We start from the raw sequence: 18,764 nt of genomic DNA on the forward strand, positions 1-18,764 counted from the left end.
CTCATCTGACAAGGCCGCTGTTTTCCACTCGTCTAGGATTCATCCGATATGATCACGAACCCAGGAGAGCCCGTGCAGGCGATGTCGCGCCCCCGTGTTGGTAGTCTGCTGCCATGGTCCGTTAAAGCCACATTTCGCCACACTTTGTAACACCATGGCTCTAATGCTCTACTGATTTATTTTGCTTTTGTTTCATATTACGTCGTTAAGCTTCTGTAAATATGTTTGATTGAATCGATAACATAAAATTGTATACTCCTTTCTTTGTTAAAACTTTGATGTCGTGGAGGGAACAAAACATACTGTATACAATTGCAATTTCTGTGTGAATAATTTTTTTGTAGAAATACTAATATGTGCAAGTGTTCAGTTTTATTTAAAATGTTTGTTTGCTGTTATGTAAACTGCTGATCCTCACTTAGGTTTCTTAGTTACTGTGTATGTAAAAGTTGTTGTGGTTCCCCTCGGGAACGGAACTGTGTAGCGCGCGGAAATTGCGGTTGGCCTAGGTAGAAAAGGTGGAACAAGAGTTAGTCGGGGACGAGCTACCAAACTGTGAACTGCCATGTAACAGTTGCATATTGTGCTGGTCCCGAGAGAGGCTTTTTCTGCTACTTTCCAATGCCTCGGATGGATGGATAAATAGCTGGAACTATTCTGGAATTTGTATCTATCATCGCCAGCAATTCTACCTGCAGTTCCACCTACCAACATGCAATCGCCACCACATTGCGCAATCACCGTAAAGGAGTACTATGATAATGTACAGTGAAGGATCAGCTTATTGGCGATTTAGTGTGCACAAATATAAGATAACTGAATTTATGTACCTACCTTGATTTTTTCCTATCACAACACCTCTCAGGTTCCTCTCCATTTGAATTATGATTACCGAGTGTCCTATTTTGAGGAAAAAAATGAAAGCCTCGAAGTTAGACAGTTAATTACATAATGTTATTTGATCTTTGATGAGAAGGGCATATTCAGATTTACTGTGGATTTAGGGAAATTGTGGGAGGCAGTAAATGTAGTTTTGTGAAGTTTCAAAGTCACCTATTTAATCATTTACTTGAAAGTAAAATTTGCTGTTCCTTTTATAAATTAAATTTCTTAAAATTGAGACTTATAAAGTTTGAAAGGGTCTTGTAGCCACCTTTCATTAGTCCGGTAGCCCATTTTCACTAGTATTTCTCTTTCCTTCCTTGTTTCTCTTTTCTCACAATTATCATAGTGGTGTGATTGAATGAATGTGGTTGTGTGTCACGTTGCTAGACGGTGGCGTAGTCTGCTGCAGAAAGTCTGCGATAGTCGTATAGATTCAGCAGGAGCTGTACAGAATAGCCAACTCTCGTAGTGGTCAAGTAGGCACAGGGGTTTTCGCTACTTGTGAGAAATCCACCTGCGTTAGGTTGGTGGCGGAAATGGCATCTTTGGGTTTTCCGGGCCACGCGAAGCGTGGAAGAGGCTGGAGAAGAAGCGAGAGGCAATCGGCCACCGGTACGGGAAGCGTCTACAGCGGTGCTCCAGTCGAAGAAGGGTGAGTTAGACTGACCGCGTGGCGCATTGTTACTTGGCGAGGGGAGAGCTGTTAGCTTTTGGTCTCGCTTTTCAACTCTGAAAGATTGCTTTGCCTTGTCGCAGCAAGGAATACAACACTTTGGCAGATGTTTTATTTAGTAAATTTCTATAGCAGACTTGGATCCACCGGAAGAGCGCCACACAGAGGTGTCGATAAGAAGTGAGCACTCGCTTCTGTATGAATGTCTGTTTGCCTTCAGCTGTGCCTGTATAAGCTTTCATTTTTCTAAATATTAATAGCTTTAGTAATTAAAACTTCCGGGCTAAGAGGCCGTGGTCCAATAGTAGAAATACTTCTCCCTGACGTTTCGTTGCCAGCTGCGGGCATTTCATTGTTTTATGTATCTTTCGTCCGTGGGGAGCCGACCACGTGGTTCAACATTAAAGTTTTGTTGGGTTACCGTCATTACTGACTGTTCGGTCTCATGTTTGTTTTAAAGAACGTTAACCGCTCATGATTGTGTGATGCGATATTGTTGCAACTTGGACACGATACCTACGAAGTGCGTCTCCACAAACCACGTGGGCACGCGGGTGTACTGCGAAACGTGTACCGCTTTACGAGTTATTGCGATCAGGCAACAGCAGTGGTATGAATGATTCACACCAATGATTTTAGGTGTAGATTATAAAGGGTGAATGTATCGATGCTTTTCTTTAATGTCTTAGGAATAAATGATTTTATCCACAATTTTCTCTTGTGTTCCGAGGTTACGTTTTTGCACCTAAGCCACTCGCCTCATAGCTTTCCCGTTAGCACATCCAACGCGTTTCCTTACGCAACAGGTCCAGTGATTAGTTTCCTCTTTTATTTTAATACAAGTATGGTGTCACCGCCAGACACCACACTTGCTAGGTGGTAGCTTAAATCGGCCGCGGTCCATTAGTACATGTCGGACCCGCGTGTCGCCACTGTCAGGATCGCAGACCGAGCGCCACCACAAGGCAGGTCTCGAGAGACGTACTAGCACTCGCCCCAGTTGTACGACGACGTTGCTAGCGACTACACTGACGAAGCCTTTCTCTCATTTGCCGAGAGACAGTTAGAATAGCCTTCAGCTAAGTTAATGGCTACGACCTAGCAAGGCGCCATTTGTACCATTGCATGTATCTCAAGTAGTCTCACTTGTATCATCAAGAATGCTGTATACCCAAAGGACGATATAAAAGTTAAGTGTTCTAGTAGCTACGTTCTTTTCTTTATCACATTCATTACGAATCCAGTTCCAGACTTAACGCCAGACGGCGTAAGTTGACGCGTGCCCTTTCGGCTACTTCACTGTGGACTGACTGCCTTAACAGTCCACTACAACAAGTGTTTTAGATTAAGTCTTATTTTTAGGTGTGTTGCTGGGAGCTGATCTTATGCAGTGTTCATGCATGTTCTATTTTATTTTAAATGTTTGATTGTCGTGAACAGTGCACGGGCAATACTATTAATTACATTGTATCCGCTATGAGCGACATCACAACGTATGCATTTTTGTGTGTTTCTGGTCTGTGATCAAATTAATTTATTTTCCGACTCGACCAAACCTTCGATTAGTTGTATGGTTAGAGTCGGTGGCGACCCTAATCTTCTCACGTTAACTTCCCAAGCAATAAGTATTTACATTCCCAATAATAACGTAATAACCCGTAGAAACAGGTTAGTTACTCGTTTTGCTTAGTTAATGATCATAGTGCTACCTGTAGTAAATTTTAAAAGGTGAGTCAGTTTCTTGCAATTTTGTCAACATTGTGTTTCACTGTAGTAAAAGTGGAAAACTGCAATAGTAGAAAATTATATGTTCATGATTGCTAAGTGTTTGTCTCTCTTTTGTATTGGAAGTGCATATTGATAGTATAACAGGATCCACAGTTTGTCTATTTTGCTAATGTTAGGTAACAAGTAATGGGAAGACCACTACTTATGAAAACCATGATTTCTTTATTCAGAAGATAGTGAGAAGCAACCTGTTAGTGGATTCCAATTAACTTCCATTTCAAATAGTAAAGTATTTAACTGAGAGAGACTTAACCTATGTCCAATTTATGATCCTGCAGTGAATGTTAATAGTAATGTTATAAAGACCATTCAGTTTGAACAAGTCCTGAAAGTAATAGAGTGTTTCGGTATCTGTTATATTTTTGCAAATAGTTTGTGCTGCTCTAGCTGCTAGCTTCAATCTTACCGTAAACATATGTATGTGTCAGAGTTCATTGCACGCGCGTGTGGCCAAGTATAGGCTGTGTTTATCCGTTAAAGTTACTCATACCTACTTTCTTAAACGAGAACGTTAATCTTTCTCTTGCCTAATTAGGCTGGCGACCGTTTTCCTTATTCTTTAAACAGTATAGCTAGGCAAAATTATTGTTTGTTACTGTTCGAATATTTACGTAATTCTGACTTTCATTTCCGATAAGCCATTTCCGTTAGGTACAACACGCTCAACCTAGCAAAATTCCTCTCAGAGGGTAACACTGTTCTGTTGCGTTATACCATAATTACTTTAATAAGATTGTTTTATTTCACAACCTGCCTCCAGCTTCGAGGTTATGGTGTAGATGTAGCAAACGGGAGTGTTATAACTTCCCTAACTGATACGCTCGTCGTACGTCCCACACTGGTTTCTGCGGTTATTTCACGCAATGTTGCTTTTCTGGTAGCAGTGACAACTCTGTGCAAACGCCGCTGCTCTCGGTCGTTACGTGAAGGCCGTCAGCCGCTGCGTTGTTCGTGTTGAGAGGTAATGCCTGAAATTCTGTACTCTTGGCACACTCTCGACAATGTGGATCTTGGAATATTGAATTCCCTAACGATTTCCGAAATGGAATGGCTCATGCGTCTAGGTCCGACTGCCAGTTCTCCTTAAAAAGTCTGTTAATTCGCGTCGTGCAGCCATAATCACGACGGAAACCTTTTCATATGAATTACTTAAGTACAAATGACAGCTCTTCCAATTTTATGACCTTTCATACCTTGCGTGCGCGACACTACCGCCACATGCATATGTGCATATTGCTGTCCCATTATTTTGTCACCTCAGTGCACGTATTTTAAAAGAATTACTCGACTGTTAGTATCACAGTTTTTTAGAGAATACAGTAAAGAATTATAACATCATGTTAAATTGGCGTATGTTTGGAAATGTGAGAACTGATCTAATTTGTTTCATACACACAGTTTGCCCAGATAACGTTGTCATCACTTAGATACGCCAAATAAGCAGAGTCGATGATGGTTTATGATTTTTTCAGTATTAACAGTCGTTTTGTCTTTTACACAGAACGTATCTTTTGTAAGTAGGCTGTTTAGGTTTTTATGTTGCTGACGCCACGTATCGCTCTGTATTAAAATCGCTGACTGTGCTGAGTGCAGTCTGTGGCTGGTTGGACTCATTGTTGGAATATTGCTTGTGTAGTGCTGGGCAGTTGGATGGGAACAGCGCGTAGCGTTGGGCAGTTGGAGGTGAGCCGCCAGCAGTTGTGGATGTGGGGAGAGAGGTGCCAGAGTTCTGAAATGTTAATATGAGCGGACAATCTGGACGTGTGTCCGTCAGAAAAAGGAAATTTGTCAACTTGGATGTCACGAATTTTTTTTATATATACACTCCTGGAAATTGAAATAAGAACACCGTGAATTAATTGTCCCAGGAAGGGGAAACTTTATTGACACATTACTGGGGTCAGATACATCACATGATCACACTGACAGAACCACAGGCACATAGACACAGGCAACAGAGCATGACCAATGTCGGCACTAGTACAGTGTATATCCACCTTTCGCAGCAATGCAGGCTGCTATTCTCCCATGGAGACGATCGTAGAGATGCTGGATGTAGTCCTGTGGAACGGCTTGCCATGCCATTTCCACCTGGCGCCTCAGTTGGACCAGCGTTCGTGCTGGACGTGCAGACCGCGTGAGACGACGCTTCATCCAATCCCAAACATGCTCAATGGGGGACAGATCCGGAGATCTTGCTGGCCAGGGTAGTTGACTTACACCTTCTAGAGCACGTTGGGTGGCACGGGATACATGCGGACGTGCATTGTCCTGTTGGAACAGCAAGTTCCCTTGCCGGCCTAGGAATGGTAGAACGATGGGTTCGATGACGGTTTGGATGTACCGTGCACTATTCAGTGTCCCCTCGACGATCACCAGTGGTGTACGGCCAGTGTAGGAGATCGCTCCCCACACCATGATGCCGGGTGTTGGCCCTGTGTGCCTCGGTCGTATGCAGTCCTGATTGTGGCGCTCACCTGCACGGCGCCAAACACGCATACGACCATCATTGGCACCAAGGCAGAAGCGACTCTCATCGCTGAAGACGACACGTCTCCATTCGTCCCTCCATTCACGCCTGTCGCGACACCACTGGAGGCGGGCTGCACGATGTTGGGGCGTGAGCGGAAGACGGCCTAACGGTGTGCGGGACCGTAGCCCAGCTTCATGGAGACGGTTGCGAATGGTCCTCGCCGATACCCCAGGAGCAACAGTGTCCCTAATTTGCTGGGAAGTGGCGGTGCGGTCCCCTACGGCACTGCGTAGGATCCTACGGTCTTGGCGTGCATCCGTGCGTCGCTGCGGTCCGGTCCCAGGTCGACGGGCACGTGCACCTTCCGCCGACCACTGGCGACAACATCGATGTACTGTGGAGACCTCACGCCCCACGTGTTGAGCAATTCGGCGGTATGTCCACCCGGCCTCCCGCATGCCCACTATACGCCCTCGCTCAAAGTCCGTCAACTGCACATACGGTTCACGTCCACGCTGTCGCGGCATGCTACCAGTGTTAAAGACTGCGATGGAGCTCCGTATGCCACGGCAAACTGGCTGACACTGACGGCGGCGGTGCACAAATGCTGCGCATCTAGCGCCATTCGACGGCCAACACCGCGGTTCCTGGTGTGTCCGCTGTGCCGTGGGTGTGATCATTGCTTGTACAGCCCTCTCGCAGTGTCCGGAGCAAGTATGGTGGGTCTGACACACCGGTGTCAATGTGTTCTTTTTTCCATTTCCAGGAATATATATATATATATATATATATATATATATATATATATATATATATATATATATAATGACTTTTGAACACTGTTGAGGTAAATATATTGTTTGTTCTCTAACAAAATCTTTCATTTATTAACTATATGCCTATCAGTAGTTAGTGCCTGAAGTAGTTGGAATTAGCGCTCGCTGTATTGCAGTAGTTCGAGTAACGAAGATTTTTGTGAGGTAAGTGATTCATGAAGGGTATAAGCTATTGTTAGTCAGGGCTACTCTTTTGTAGGGATTATTGAAAGTCAGATTGCGTGGCGCTAAAAATATTGTGTGTCAGTTTAGTGATGGTCAGAATAAGTAAAGAGAGAACTGTCTGAGTACGTTCAGTTTTACTCAGCTGTTTCAGTATCAAATAACGTAGAAGTTTACCAGAACAGTCTCTCTTAATTTTCGAAGAGGACGTTTCACTTTTATTGATTTGTTTACATATATTGGGTCTCATTGCTTCGCAGTGTCTCTAAGAATATCGAAAACTAGTGAATTTAATTATGCATGTAAGTTAAACAGATGAACAATAGCTGTACATATTTAATCCAAACTTTGTTTCATGTGCTTTTGCTGACAAACGAAGATGTCTAGCGTGGTATAACATGATTTCATTATATGTAAATTAGAGCATAATGCGGTAATTTCAGATGTTCCTACCAACTGACTGAGTTCTGTAGGTTTCATATATTGATATTTCATAGTCATTTAGAAATTATATGAAGCACAAAGTAGAGATTACTGGTTCTGACTTTATAATTACCTTGTTCACTGGAATATGGGCGATCAATTGCTCTTAATGAACCGAGAGATGTGGTACTGGACTATATAATTAGCACATCGAACTTGTATGTTACGTATTAACCTGAAATACATTTCTTACAGAGCATTACCAAGTACTGTTTCATAGCACACATACAGTGCAGTTTGAGTAAACAATCCATTCATATCAAAGAAGCTAGTAATGATTAGTTTCACAAAAGTCTGATTTGCTGTTTACTGGAAGAAGTTTTCACCAATTTTTCACAATGATATTGACTGTTATTGCCTACTGTTCTGAAAGAAAACAGGTACATATTTCAGCATATTTACATTTTTTTTTCGAAATATTAACCAGAAGGCTTACCGCTGAAATAGACGCCCAAATACCAGGAAACCAGTTTGGTTTCAGGGAGGGAAGAAGAGCCCTACATGCAGCGAGCTGCTTATCACAGCAAGTGCAAGACGTACTATGACATCCAGGGAAAAATATTTTGTAGTCTTTATAGCAAAACCTTTTACGCCATTAACAGAAAAACATGCATTCGTAAACTATTAAATGGTGTCACACACCTGGTAAGGAATGTACTTTCAGATATCCTAGGGTACAACCACATCCAGATATTTGATGATCTCTCCGTATCTAAGAATTTAACACAAACAAATACAGTACTACAAACAGACACAATGAGTCCGACACAATTCAACATCATGACAGGAGACATCACAAAGATGATCATAGACAGCTCAGCGACACTCATACATCATGCACACGACATGGTAATAGGTTCAGAAGACAAAGAAGCACTTAAGGTGCCAAACAGACTTACGTCATGGACTGCGGGAAATGAGTTACAAATAAACCAAAACAAAACCAAATAGATGATTTTCAGAGGTGGTAAACTCACATTAAAAGAAACGCTGGACCTTTAAAACAAACCATTAAAAATAGTGCCAAAATACTAAACCCTCGGAGTCAGTCTGTAAACAACACTTGCATCATTTAATATCCATGCGAAAGAAAGAGCAATCGCAGCAATAAAAACAATTTACAGCATCCGACAGCTTCAAAAACTATCAATAAAATCAGCACCAATAGCGACTAATCGTATCCACATAATCTTAAAAAACTAAAAGTCAGTGTCCTAGTAACACTAGAGAAAGTCAAGTCCCGCTACCTAAAAGGAATCCTGGGCATCGGGAAGATTGCAGCTTCAAATCTCGTTTACATCTTAATGAAAGAAACCTTCTTCATAGAAGGCATCAGAATACAGACGCTCCTATGCAAAAGCAAGGCCTACGAAAGCACACACCAGATACTCACAGAAACACACGATTGTACGAGGGACGACTTGTACTCAACCGACTCCATAATAACAGATGAGTGGAAACAGACAAATTACTACACGTGGTAACACGATACGCAACGGATGGATTCCGCCAAAAGTTTTGCCTAGACAAGAGATTCCACGAGTCGAATGAAGACTGCGTATGCGAACTGTGCAGTGAACACTATGGAAGATATCATGGAAAAAACTGCAGAGGAAGAACAATTTCAGTAACAAAACTACCGCAAGAGTAATGTATAGGTATTTGCATGTGTATTTGTATTTGCGCATGGCGCGCTTTTAATTAATAATAAAAATAGCTGATTTGCTTGATTTAGACGAAATAAATGTTTTGCCATGATGTAACTGGCTTCCCATCACGATATTTGCCAACTTTATAGTGGCACACTGGGTCAATGCAAGATATTTACAAAAATTGAAGGTGGGGCGTTTTGAGATATTCAAGGTCAAATTCAATGCCAATGACCTTGAGCTGTGTTCTTAGGAAACCGCCATGTTGCATGTAAACGTAAAGCTCTACTCATTAGATTTTCGGTCATATAAGTTTCATTGCTTTATCTGGATTAGAACCAGAATTATAGACATTTATGTGGAGATAGATGAGTGTAAATTTCACAAAATTTCCAAACAATGCAGACCTGTACCTTTTTTCACAGTTCTCTGTTACCTCTACATGTAGGTAGTTTTCCATCTCTCATATGGATCACTAAATGAACCATACTTCAAAGATACATGGGTTTGTGAGGTTGGTTGCTGCGCTGAACTGATGCAGAATTACCCTACAGTAATATCTGTCAAACCTTTTGTAATGATCCACTTTTGTTAATTTGTGTCCTATGCTGTAATTAAGTTGAAACATAATTCACCATATAGGTAAACGCTTCTTTTACAGGAAGACACGCTAGTATACATAGACGCACAACATGATGATAAATGGCTCTGAGCACTATGCGACTTAACTTCTGACGACGTCAGTCGCCTAGAACTTAGAACTAATTAAACATAACTAACCTAAGGACATCACACACATCCATGACCGAGGCAGGATTCGAGCCTGCGACCGTAGCGGCCGCTCAGCAACAGGATGATACGTGATCTGTTATCTAGCCTTTGGTATGTAACCAGATTATATGTATTTGAACTTCCACATTAAAGTACATTTTGTTAGTAGAAATAAAGAATCTTTGTTCTGAAATGACATGTGAAGTATATTTTTTAGTGAGGATGATAACTGTGTTTTTGTTTTGTGAAATTAGTAGTATTTATTATGTTTGTGGATTATATATGATCTGAGTGAGAACAGTGAATATATCTATTTCGCAGACCGGTTTGTGTATAAACTCTCTTAAAATACACTACTGGTCATTAAAATTGCTACACCATTGCACCATTGCACCATTGCACCATTGCACCATTGTTCAAATTTCATTTTATTCTGAGCAGTGGCCCTCTTTCGACTGTGTTTTGAAACTGGAACTTTAATTATGGACAACCTGTATGTCAAGAAACCAGGAAAGACAATATACAGGGTGTTTCAAAAATGACCGGTATATTTGAAACGGCAATAAAAACTAAACGAGCAGCGATAGAAATACACCGTTTGTTGCAATATGCTTGGGACAACAGTACATTTTCAGGCAGACAAACTTTCGAAATTACAGTAGTTACAATTTTCAACAACAGATGGCGCTGCGGTCTGGGAAACTCTATAGCACGATATTTTCCACATATCCACCATGCGTAGCAATAATATGGCGTAGTCTCTGAATGAAATTACCCGAAACCTTTGACAACGTGTCTGGCGGAATGGCTTCACATGCAGATGAGATGTACTGCTTCAGCTGTTCAATTGTTTCTGGATTCTGGCGGTACACCTGGTCTTTCAAGTGTCCCCACAGAAAGAAGTCACAGGGGTTCATGTCTGGCGAATAGGGAGGCCAATCCACGCCGCCTCCTGTATGTTTCGGATAGCCCAAAGCAATCACACGATCATCGAAATATTCATTCAGGAAATTAAAGACGTCGGCCGTGCGATGTGGCCGGGCACCATCTTGCATAAACCACGAGGTGTTCGCAGTGTCGTCTAAGGCAGTTTGTACCGCCACAAATTCACGAAGAATGTCCAGATAGCGTGATGCAGTAATCGTTTCGGATCTGAAAAATGGGCCAATGATTCCTTTGGAAGAAATGGCGGCCCAGACCAGTACTTTTTGAGGATGCAGGGACGATGGGACTGCAACATGGGGCTTTTCGGTTCCCCATATGCGCCACTTCTGTTTATTGACGAAGCCGTCCAGGTAAAAATAAGCTTCGTCAGTAAACCAAATGCTGCCCACATGCATATCGCCGTCATCAATCCTGTGCACTATATCGTTAGCGAATGTCTCTCGTGCAGCAATGGTAGCGGCGCTGAGGGGTTGCCGCGTTTGAATTTTGTATGGATAGAGGTGTAAACTCTGGCGCATGAGACGATACGTGGACGTTGACGTCATTTGGACCGCAGCTGCAACACGGCGAACGGAAACCCGAGGCCACTGTTGGATCACCTGCTGCACTAGATGCGCATTGCCCTCTGTGGTTGCCGTACGCGGTCGCCCTACCTTTCCAGCACGTTCATCCGTCGCGTTCCCAGTCCGTTGAAATTTTTCAAACAGATCCTTTATTGTATCGCTTTTCGGTCCTTTGGTTACATTAAACCTCCGTTGAAAACTTCGTCTTGTTGCAACAACACTGTGTTCTAGGCGGTGGAATTCCAACACCAGAAAAATCCTCTGTTCTAAGGAATAAACCATGTTGTCTACAGCACACTTGCACGTTGTGAACAGCACACGCTTACAGCAGAAAGACGACGTACAGAATGGCGCACCCACAGACTGCGTTGTCTTCTATATCTTTCACATCACTTGCAGCGCCATCTGTTGTTGAAAATTGTAACTACTGTAATTTCGAAAGTTTGTCCGCCTGAAAATGTACTGTTGTTTCAAGCATATTGCAACAAACGGTGTATTTCTATCGCTGCTCGTTTAGTTTTTATTGCCGTTTCAAACATACCGGTCATTTTTGAAACACCCTGTATGTAGAATATGATAGATATAGAAAAATATGATAGATGTAGAAAAATTTCGATTTTTCTGTCATTCACAAGTGCTGCCCCAATAGGTTATCACAGAGGAAGCGGAGTAGGCTAGCTGGTACCTCGAAGTACTCCTGGACGTTGCTGAGGTTCTCGAGGCCGAACGCGAGTGGGCTGTGCACGAGGTCTACCTTGGTGTTGATGGTGCGAGGCGGCGGCAGCAAGAGTGACGTCACGATGGCGGCCGAGTAGTGCGTGTCCAGCAGCAGCGCCGACAGCACGCTGCACAGCAGCAGCAGCCGCCAGCTCGCCCATCGCGCGGGCACCGCTGCGCCTGCGCACATGCGGCGCTGCCGCTGCCTCATCAACAATGCATGCACTCCACACTTTACGCACGTTCCGCAGTCTGATGTACGGAACGCTTAGTGAATGGTTGAGGGAAAATACATCTACAAAACTAATGTTACTAACTCGATCTTTCACGCAACAGATTAGATAGACATGAATATCCGAACATAGTGGAATGCAGACCCGACACTATGTCGGGGATTGCTGCACAAACACTTTCTCCACGTACAGATACACCATAATTACACTACCACGAAAAAATTGGGGTTACACTCGTCTGGTGTGAGACGGGGGGCCGAACCTCACAGTAACCCTGGGTTCGGTGTGGGGTGGCGGTGGGGTGAGTGGACTGCTGTAGCCTGTTGTGGGGTTGTGAACCACTGAGGACTATGGCAGGGACGAAGCCCCTCCGTCGTTTCTAGGTCCCCAGTTACATACAAAATACAGTACAGTACAATAAGTAAATCTTCTCTTGGTTGTGTTAAATTGTTCACTAATCATTTATGCTCCTGTCCAGCTTCGCTATGATACCACTCTATAGCTCCTCACTCCTCACCAGAATGTACTAAGTCGTACCAACATAGATAACTGCCTTGATTGACTGTTCTGTTGGTTCTTGGTACAATGATGTACATCATGAACAAAAACACACATGACACTGTTGTAATAACTTCTGTTATGAAGTAGTAGCAGAAAACCTAGTGTTGCCTAGGTACGCATTTATTATAGTCTTCTACTTGTCCATTTCCTCCTTCCATCACCACATCTCTCTGCCCAGCTCCTGCACCCTATACTCTCTGTTCATCTCCACGTTCCCCTTTCTTTGACCCTCTCCTCTGCCCCCTCTCTCTGTCAGTCTGCTGCTCCTCTCTGTGTCCATCTGCTCCTCCCCCATCTCCCTCTGCCCATCTCATCTTCCTGCCTCTAATTCCATTTTCTCCCTGTCTTTGTTAGTCTCCTTCCCCACTCTGTCTCCCTCTCCCCCTCCCCCTCTCTCTACCCATCTCCTTCCCATCTCCCTGTTCATCTCTTTATTTTTTGTGTCCATCTCCTGCTCTCCCCTCACTCTGTCCAGCTCCTTCTCTTGCTTTTCTCTGTCCATTTCTTACTCCCCCATCTCTCTCTCTTCCTCCTCCTGTCCATGTCCATTTCCTCTCATGTCCTTTCTCTGTCCATTTTCTCTCCTCCCTCTGCCAATTTTTCCCTCCCCTATCTCTATCAGCTCCTCCTCCGGTCTGTGCATATCTCTTCCTTCCCCCTTGCTGTCCATCACCTCCTCCCCCATTCTCTCTCCACCTTATCACGCTCACGCAAGAAGGAGGCCAGTGGTACTGAACCCTACAGAATTTCTTTCCACATTGTAACTAATATATACCGAATTTGACTGAAATCATTCCAGGGGTTAAGGTTGAACTCTTTTCCCTCTTGGCTTTGCCTGTATGCACATACGTTTCACAATTCTCTGTGCACATATTTCACTTGTATGTCTAGCGAATTTCGTGGTGCACTTTCATTTTCAGGCAGGGCACTTTTTATGACGTTTTATCTCCCGCAAATGTGCTGTACAGCTACATAAATTTTGCAGGTCATCTAGTGTTATATGTTCCCACTATCTGCGAAATGTGTTGAATATAGAGCTAGTAGTAAAAATGTTATGCATGATGTGGCAGTCATATCTCCTGAATTATGAATCGAACAATGATATATATTTATAGGTACATTCAGCAACATACACTGGGGTGGTAAAAGTCATCGTCTCGGACCTTCTTTCGCGTCAGCTCGACTTGGCACAGTCCCAACAAATCGTTGCAAGTCCCCTGCGGAAATAATGAACCATGCTGCCTCTACATCCATCCGTAATTGAGAAAGTGTTGCCGGTGCAGGATTCTGAGCACGAAGTGACCTCTAGATTATGCCCAATAGATGTTCGATGGGATTCTTGTTGGGCGATATGGGTGGTCAAATCATTCGCTCAAACTGTCCAGAAAATTCAACAAACCAATCGCGAACAGCTGTGGCCTGGTGAAACATCGCATTGTCATCCATAAAAATTCCATTGTTGTTTGGGAACGTACAGTGCAAGCTGTTACTGATTTGTTTGGATGATGGGGATGCTAAGTGCTATACCACCTACTGCACTCCCCTGAGTTAAGCCCTAGTGAGCTCAGCTCGGTTTGTAAACTGAAGGAAACACTTCACGGCATTCGCTTCAAAACTGCTACAAATTCGTGGGGCAATAGACTGCGCCGCCCGAGTTGTCAACACAACTCGCACTGCGAAGAGTATCCTACGACTTCCAAATCGCTGGCAACGGTTTATACACAATGCTGGTGACTACTTTGAAGGTCAGTCTATTTTGTACGAGCTGTAAATAAATAGTTGCCACTATTAAAGTTCCAACCCTCGTATTTACAGCCAGTTGCTCGCGCTCCTACTTTCTTTCGCATTAACACACATGATAATTCAATTTTGTGCAGACTTATCCCAATCACATAATCATGAGATAAAAATAATTGCATTACCATTATATGGTGGTAGCAGTCATGTCAGAAGAAATGTAGTCACTCTCGTGACATTATTTTTTTTGGCTGTTTGTTCCCCTTTCGCGTAATCCGTTGAGCTAGTTATTTGGATTCAGGTTCAGTGTACTTCATCGGTTTAGTAACTGTTCAAGCGAGCCCTTGTTATCTAACAAGAATTGAGTCAGAGAAAATAGCGTTAGATATTAATTCACTTCCTCATACTATTACTTCTAGCACTGACAGGAATTACGTACTATGACGACCCTGTGTCCCAATCGCTTATTTCATTTCGGTGATTGTATCATTAACTTATAGTCGAACGCCCCTTCTCAAGTGCTGTAACTGCTTACTCTGCTACACAATTATCTTACATTGCTGCAGGACTAGACCTGCATCTAGATGAAATGTGGCATAGCTCACCATTACGCATTCTATTAGTTTATTTGTGATACCTCACGTGACAGATATCAGAATTATAGTATATTTAAATACTAATGGGCTTATGTTCCTTGTCGTCCGTTTACTTTATATTCCAGAGAGTGGGTGTATAATGTTTATCCTTAGCCGACCTAATTTTTGTATCTCTATCTGTTTTCTGTCTTCAGAACCTGTCTCCTCCCTCTGATTTGCAATTCTGAGGTTATGACCAATAGTGGTCGACATGTCATAGCACATAGGTGGCTGAATCCTGTATTTCACTACTTGTATATACAATTTAACTATCTATCTCTCTATATTTCCTCTTGCATGGATAGTTTTTTTGCTACATTATTTGTTGAAAGAAAAAAGTGGATTACTATTTTATCACACATTTATTACTACACCCTCGATTACGCAAAACTAATTAAATGTCTAATTCATGCTTGTCCAGAGGCCCTTGTCAACATTTTTCCTTTTTTCTGTTCCAGTCCGTCGTGTATCCTGATTTACTTATTTTCTGCCTTTGTTGAGGACTTTTACAAAAGAAAAAAATGTACATATATTGTCTCTTATTTTATTATAATAGGCCGTGCTTAATGTGATTGTAACCAAATGTTTATAAATACGCGGTTATTTTCAAATAACCAGATATTTTACTCGTGTTATGGCGTAAGCTCCTGTCTTATATTTCATTATATTTCAAATTCACCCATAAATCATTACAAGGAGGCTATTGTTAATGAGGAAAATAAGGTACTGCTCGTAACATGACTCGGGTCTATTGTAGCGTAGACAGATAAACAATGATTCACGAAAAATGTGACATTTGATTGTAATTAGTAATTATTCAGTCCAGGTGTTCATTGCTCCCCCTCACAAGGAGGAAGATGGGAAGCTGTGTCTGAGCTTGAAGACGTTTGGGAAACTGACAAACTCTCTCTGTGTGCTGTAGTTAAAAAAACTGAGAGACTAGCCATAGATACTAAAGAACAGATAGTGCAGGTAGTGTGGTAGTCCGTTAGGTTGGAAGAGCAAGCTAGGGCCTTACTAACTGCTGATTATACGTTGTTTCAGGTTGTCTATCTTTTAGCCCATGAAAGGTTAAGAAGGGTAATTAGCGAGATCTTGTGCAAAAATGAGTCATTGGGTGAATTCCAAAAAGGCTTGTCGCAGAGCTTGTTGAGTAGTGTGAGGAATGAGTTGGTTAACAGGCATTGCTACTGACTACAAGGCACGAGTGAAACACACATGCGTTAAACTGAGCATGTTACCACAGCAGTTTCAGCCTCGTGTCTACAGTGGATGGAAGCTGAGATGGTTAGCAAATTTTCGAAGGAATATCACGCAAGAAGATCTGTCCCGACTTATTTTTGGTAGCAAACTACTGAGCTTCCATTATTTCGATAGTCATATTGCAAGACGTCGCGGTCTCCTGACTTTCATTGCTTACATGTTCTGTCCTCACAATAATATTCCGCACATCAAGGCGTTTCTCTTTAGAAAGTTAGGAGCGTCTGTCTGACTTCTGTAGTAGTGTGGGGGTGGAAATTGCATCTTGCCGGAGCCACAGGGTAAAGGGTACATCTCAAATTAATCCGTTGCGCAGAATAACATATCAGCCCCACACGGTCAGAAAATGGCGTCCCTGCCAGGATAGGTAAAATAGGTAAGCTACCAGGATAGGAAAGTGTCAGGATAGTTAGGTACGGCAGGTCGCAGCAGTAGCATTTTGAAGAATTTTCTTTCATGTATTAAATAGCTATTTGGAAAGATTGGGATCAGAATAGATACGGATAGTGAAGAAAGCAGAATTGTAGGGAAAAGGGGGGGTGTTATTGTGTTGGAAAATTTTGCATTTTTTTACTATTTTTGTGTAGCTGTTAGGACATAGAATTTTCAGGTGATAGGCACAGACGCAGAGTGACGCAGAGACGCAGTGTGACGCAGAATCACATAAATTAGAATTAAGAAATAACATTTTTCTCCCTTTGCAAGCACACAAGTAGAGATTGGAGACTGTAGCAGAGCAGACAGAACATTAGCCGAGATGTCACGACGTTGTTGTTGTTGTTGGTTCAACCAACTGGTAAGTGGTCGTACAGTTTTGTAGATAGGGTTGTGGTGTGTTGAAAGAATTTCCATGTTAACGAGAGCATAAACCAAAAGGTTACGTGAGAGACAGCAAGTAGACAAGGTGGGGGAGAATCAACCAGATAGACAGCAAGTAAACGAGCTTATTGACAATAGGACAGAAGCTGAACCTGAAAATAGGACAGACGGTGAATCAGAGAATAGAACAGTCGGGGAGCGGCAGAATCAGCAGGCTCAGTTAGACTGGGATAAAAGTGTCACAGATCAGACAGATAGGAATCGAAGGGATGAGAACATCGAATTTCCAGCATATGAAATTCCAGGTAGGGCACATTCTGAGCCAGAAATAGACAGCCCACGTAGGAAATGGCAAAGATTAGAAGCGAAACGCTAGGCGCTCAGTCCGGAACCGCGCGACTACTACGGTCGCAGGTTCGAATACTGCCTCGGGCATGGATGTGTGTGATGTCCTTAGGTTGGTTAGGTTTAAGTATTGCTAAGTTCTAGGGGACTTATGACCTCAGATGTTAAGTCCCATAGTGCTCAGAGCCATTTGAACCATTTTTAGAAGCGAAACGAGCACAGGAAACGCGTTTGTTTGCCGCATATTCAGGGACAGAATACGCTTCAATACAGTCAATGAACCGGCAGTTAGCTAACGTTCAAAGAGAAGTAGACAGTGAGGAAGAGGGGGAACATTTAGAATACGCTGAACCTATCGTACACATTCTAAATATGCCCCAACAGCAGACACAGAATTTTGCGGAGTTACGAGCGCCACGAAAAGGTTACGTAACAGACGCAACTGTACCTGCGAACACAAGACATACACAACAGAGAGGGCAGAATGCGGAGTTGTTTGCGCCACGTAATGGTTCAATGACAAACGCAACTAGTCCTCAACACAGACAGCACGGGTTATTGCAGTTATCAAACGTAGAAACGCCACAGCATAGTCTAGTAAACGACGTAACTGACCGAGTAGAAAACAATAGATCCAGAATTCATAGTTCAGCAGAAGGTAGTGTTACAGGACAGGACGCGATGACGGAGATGTTACAAAAAATGAACGCTAGTATGATAAAACAGTATCAGGAATTGAAACAGGATAATCAGGATTTGAAACTGGATAATCAGAAATTGAAACAGGATAGTCAGAAATTGAAACAGGATAGTCAGGCTATTAAGACAGATCCAAAAGGATAATCAGAACTTGAGACAAGAGATTAAGACACAGATCCAACAGGTTAAAATCCAGATAGAAGAAGGGATCGCTAGAATTGATAGTCAGATCACTCAGATAAACAAAGACGGGAAAGAATCTAGAGAAAGAATTCAGGTACTAACACAAGGTCAGCAGCAATTACGCACTGACGTGGACAAGGTCCAATTGGACATCGTAAACGTTGACAAAAAGGTAGAACGTTTTACAAAAAAAGCGACTCGAACAGCAATACAAATTTCGGAAGAACAAGCAATTCAAAGGAAAGGTCGCAAAGGTTGCACTGAAAAAGTATGATCAGCGGATTAATAAAATAGAACTTAAAAACAGAGATCAGTTTGAAAAGCTTCGAACAGAGTTGATACAAACT

The 18,764-nt window shown here is 42.6% G+C and overlaps 1 protein-coding gene across 1 annotated transcript in view; it reads right to left on the reverse strand.

Moving 5' to 3' along the window:
• The window catches only part of LOC126233522 (glutamate receptor ionotropic, delta-2-like), a 198,045-nt gene that overhangs the window by 115,344 nt on the left and 63,937 nt on the right, over nucleotides 1–18,764 (reverse strand). Inside the window, exon 6 of the mRNA XM_049942869.1 lies at nucleotides 11,914–12,125. Within this exon, the coding sequence (XP_049798826.1) occupies nucleotides 11,914–12,125 (212 nt within the window). The remainder of the gene's footprint in view (nucleotides 1–11,913; nucleotides 12,126–18,764) is intronic.

This window comes from Schistocerca nitens, chromosome 1 (assembly GCF_023898315.1).
Source record: "Schistocerca nitens isolate TAMUIC-IGC-003100 chromosome 1, iqSchNite1.1, whole genome shotgun sequence".
Taxonomy (NCBI): Eukaryota; Metazoa; Arthropoda; class Insecta; order Orthoptera; family Acrididae; genus Schistocerca; species Schistocerca nitens.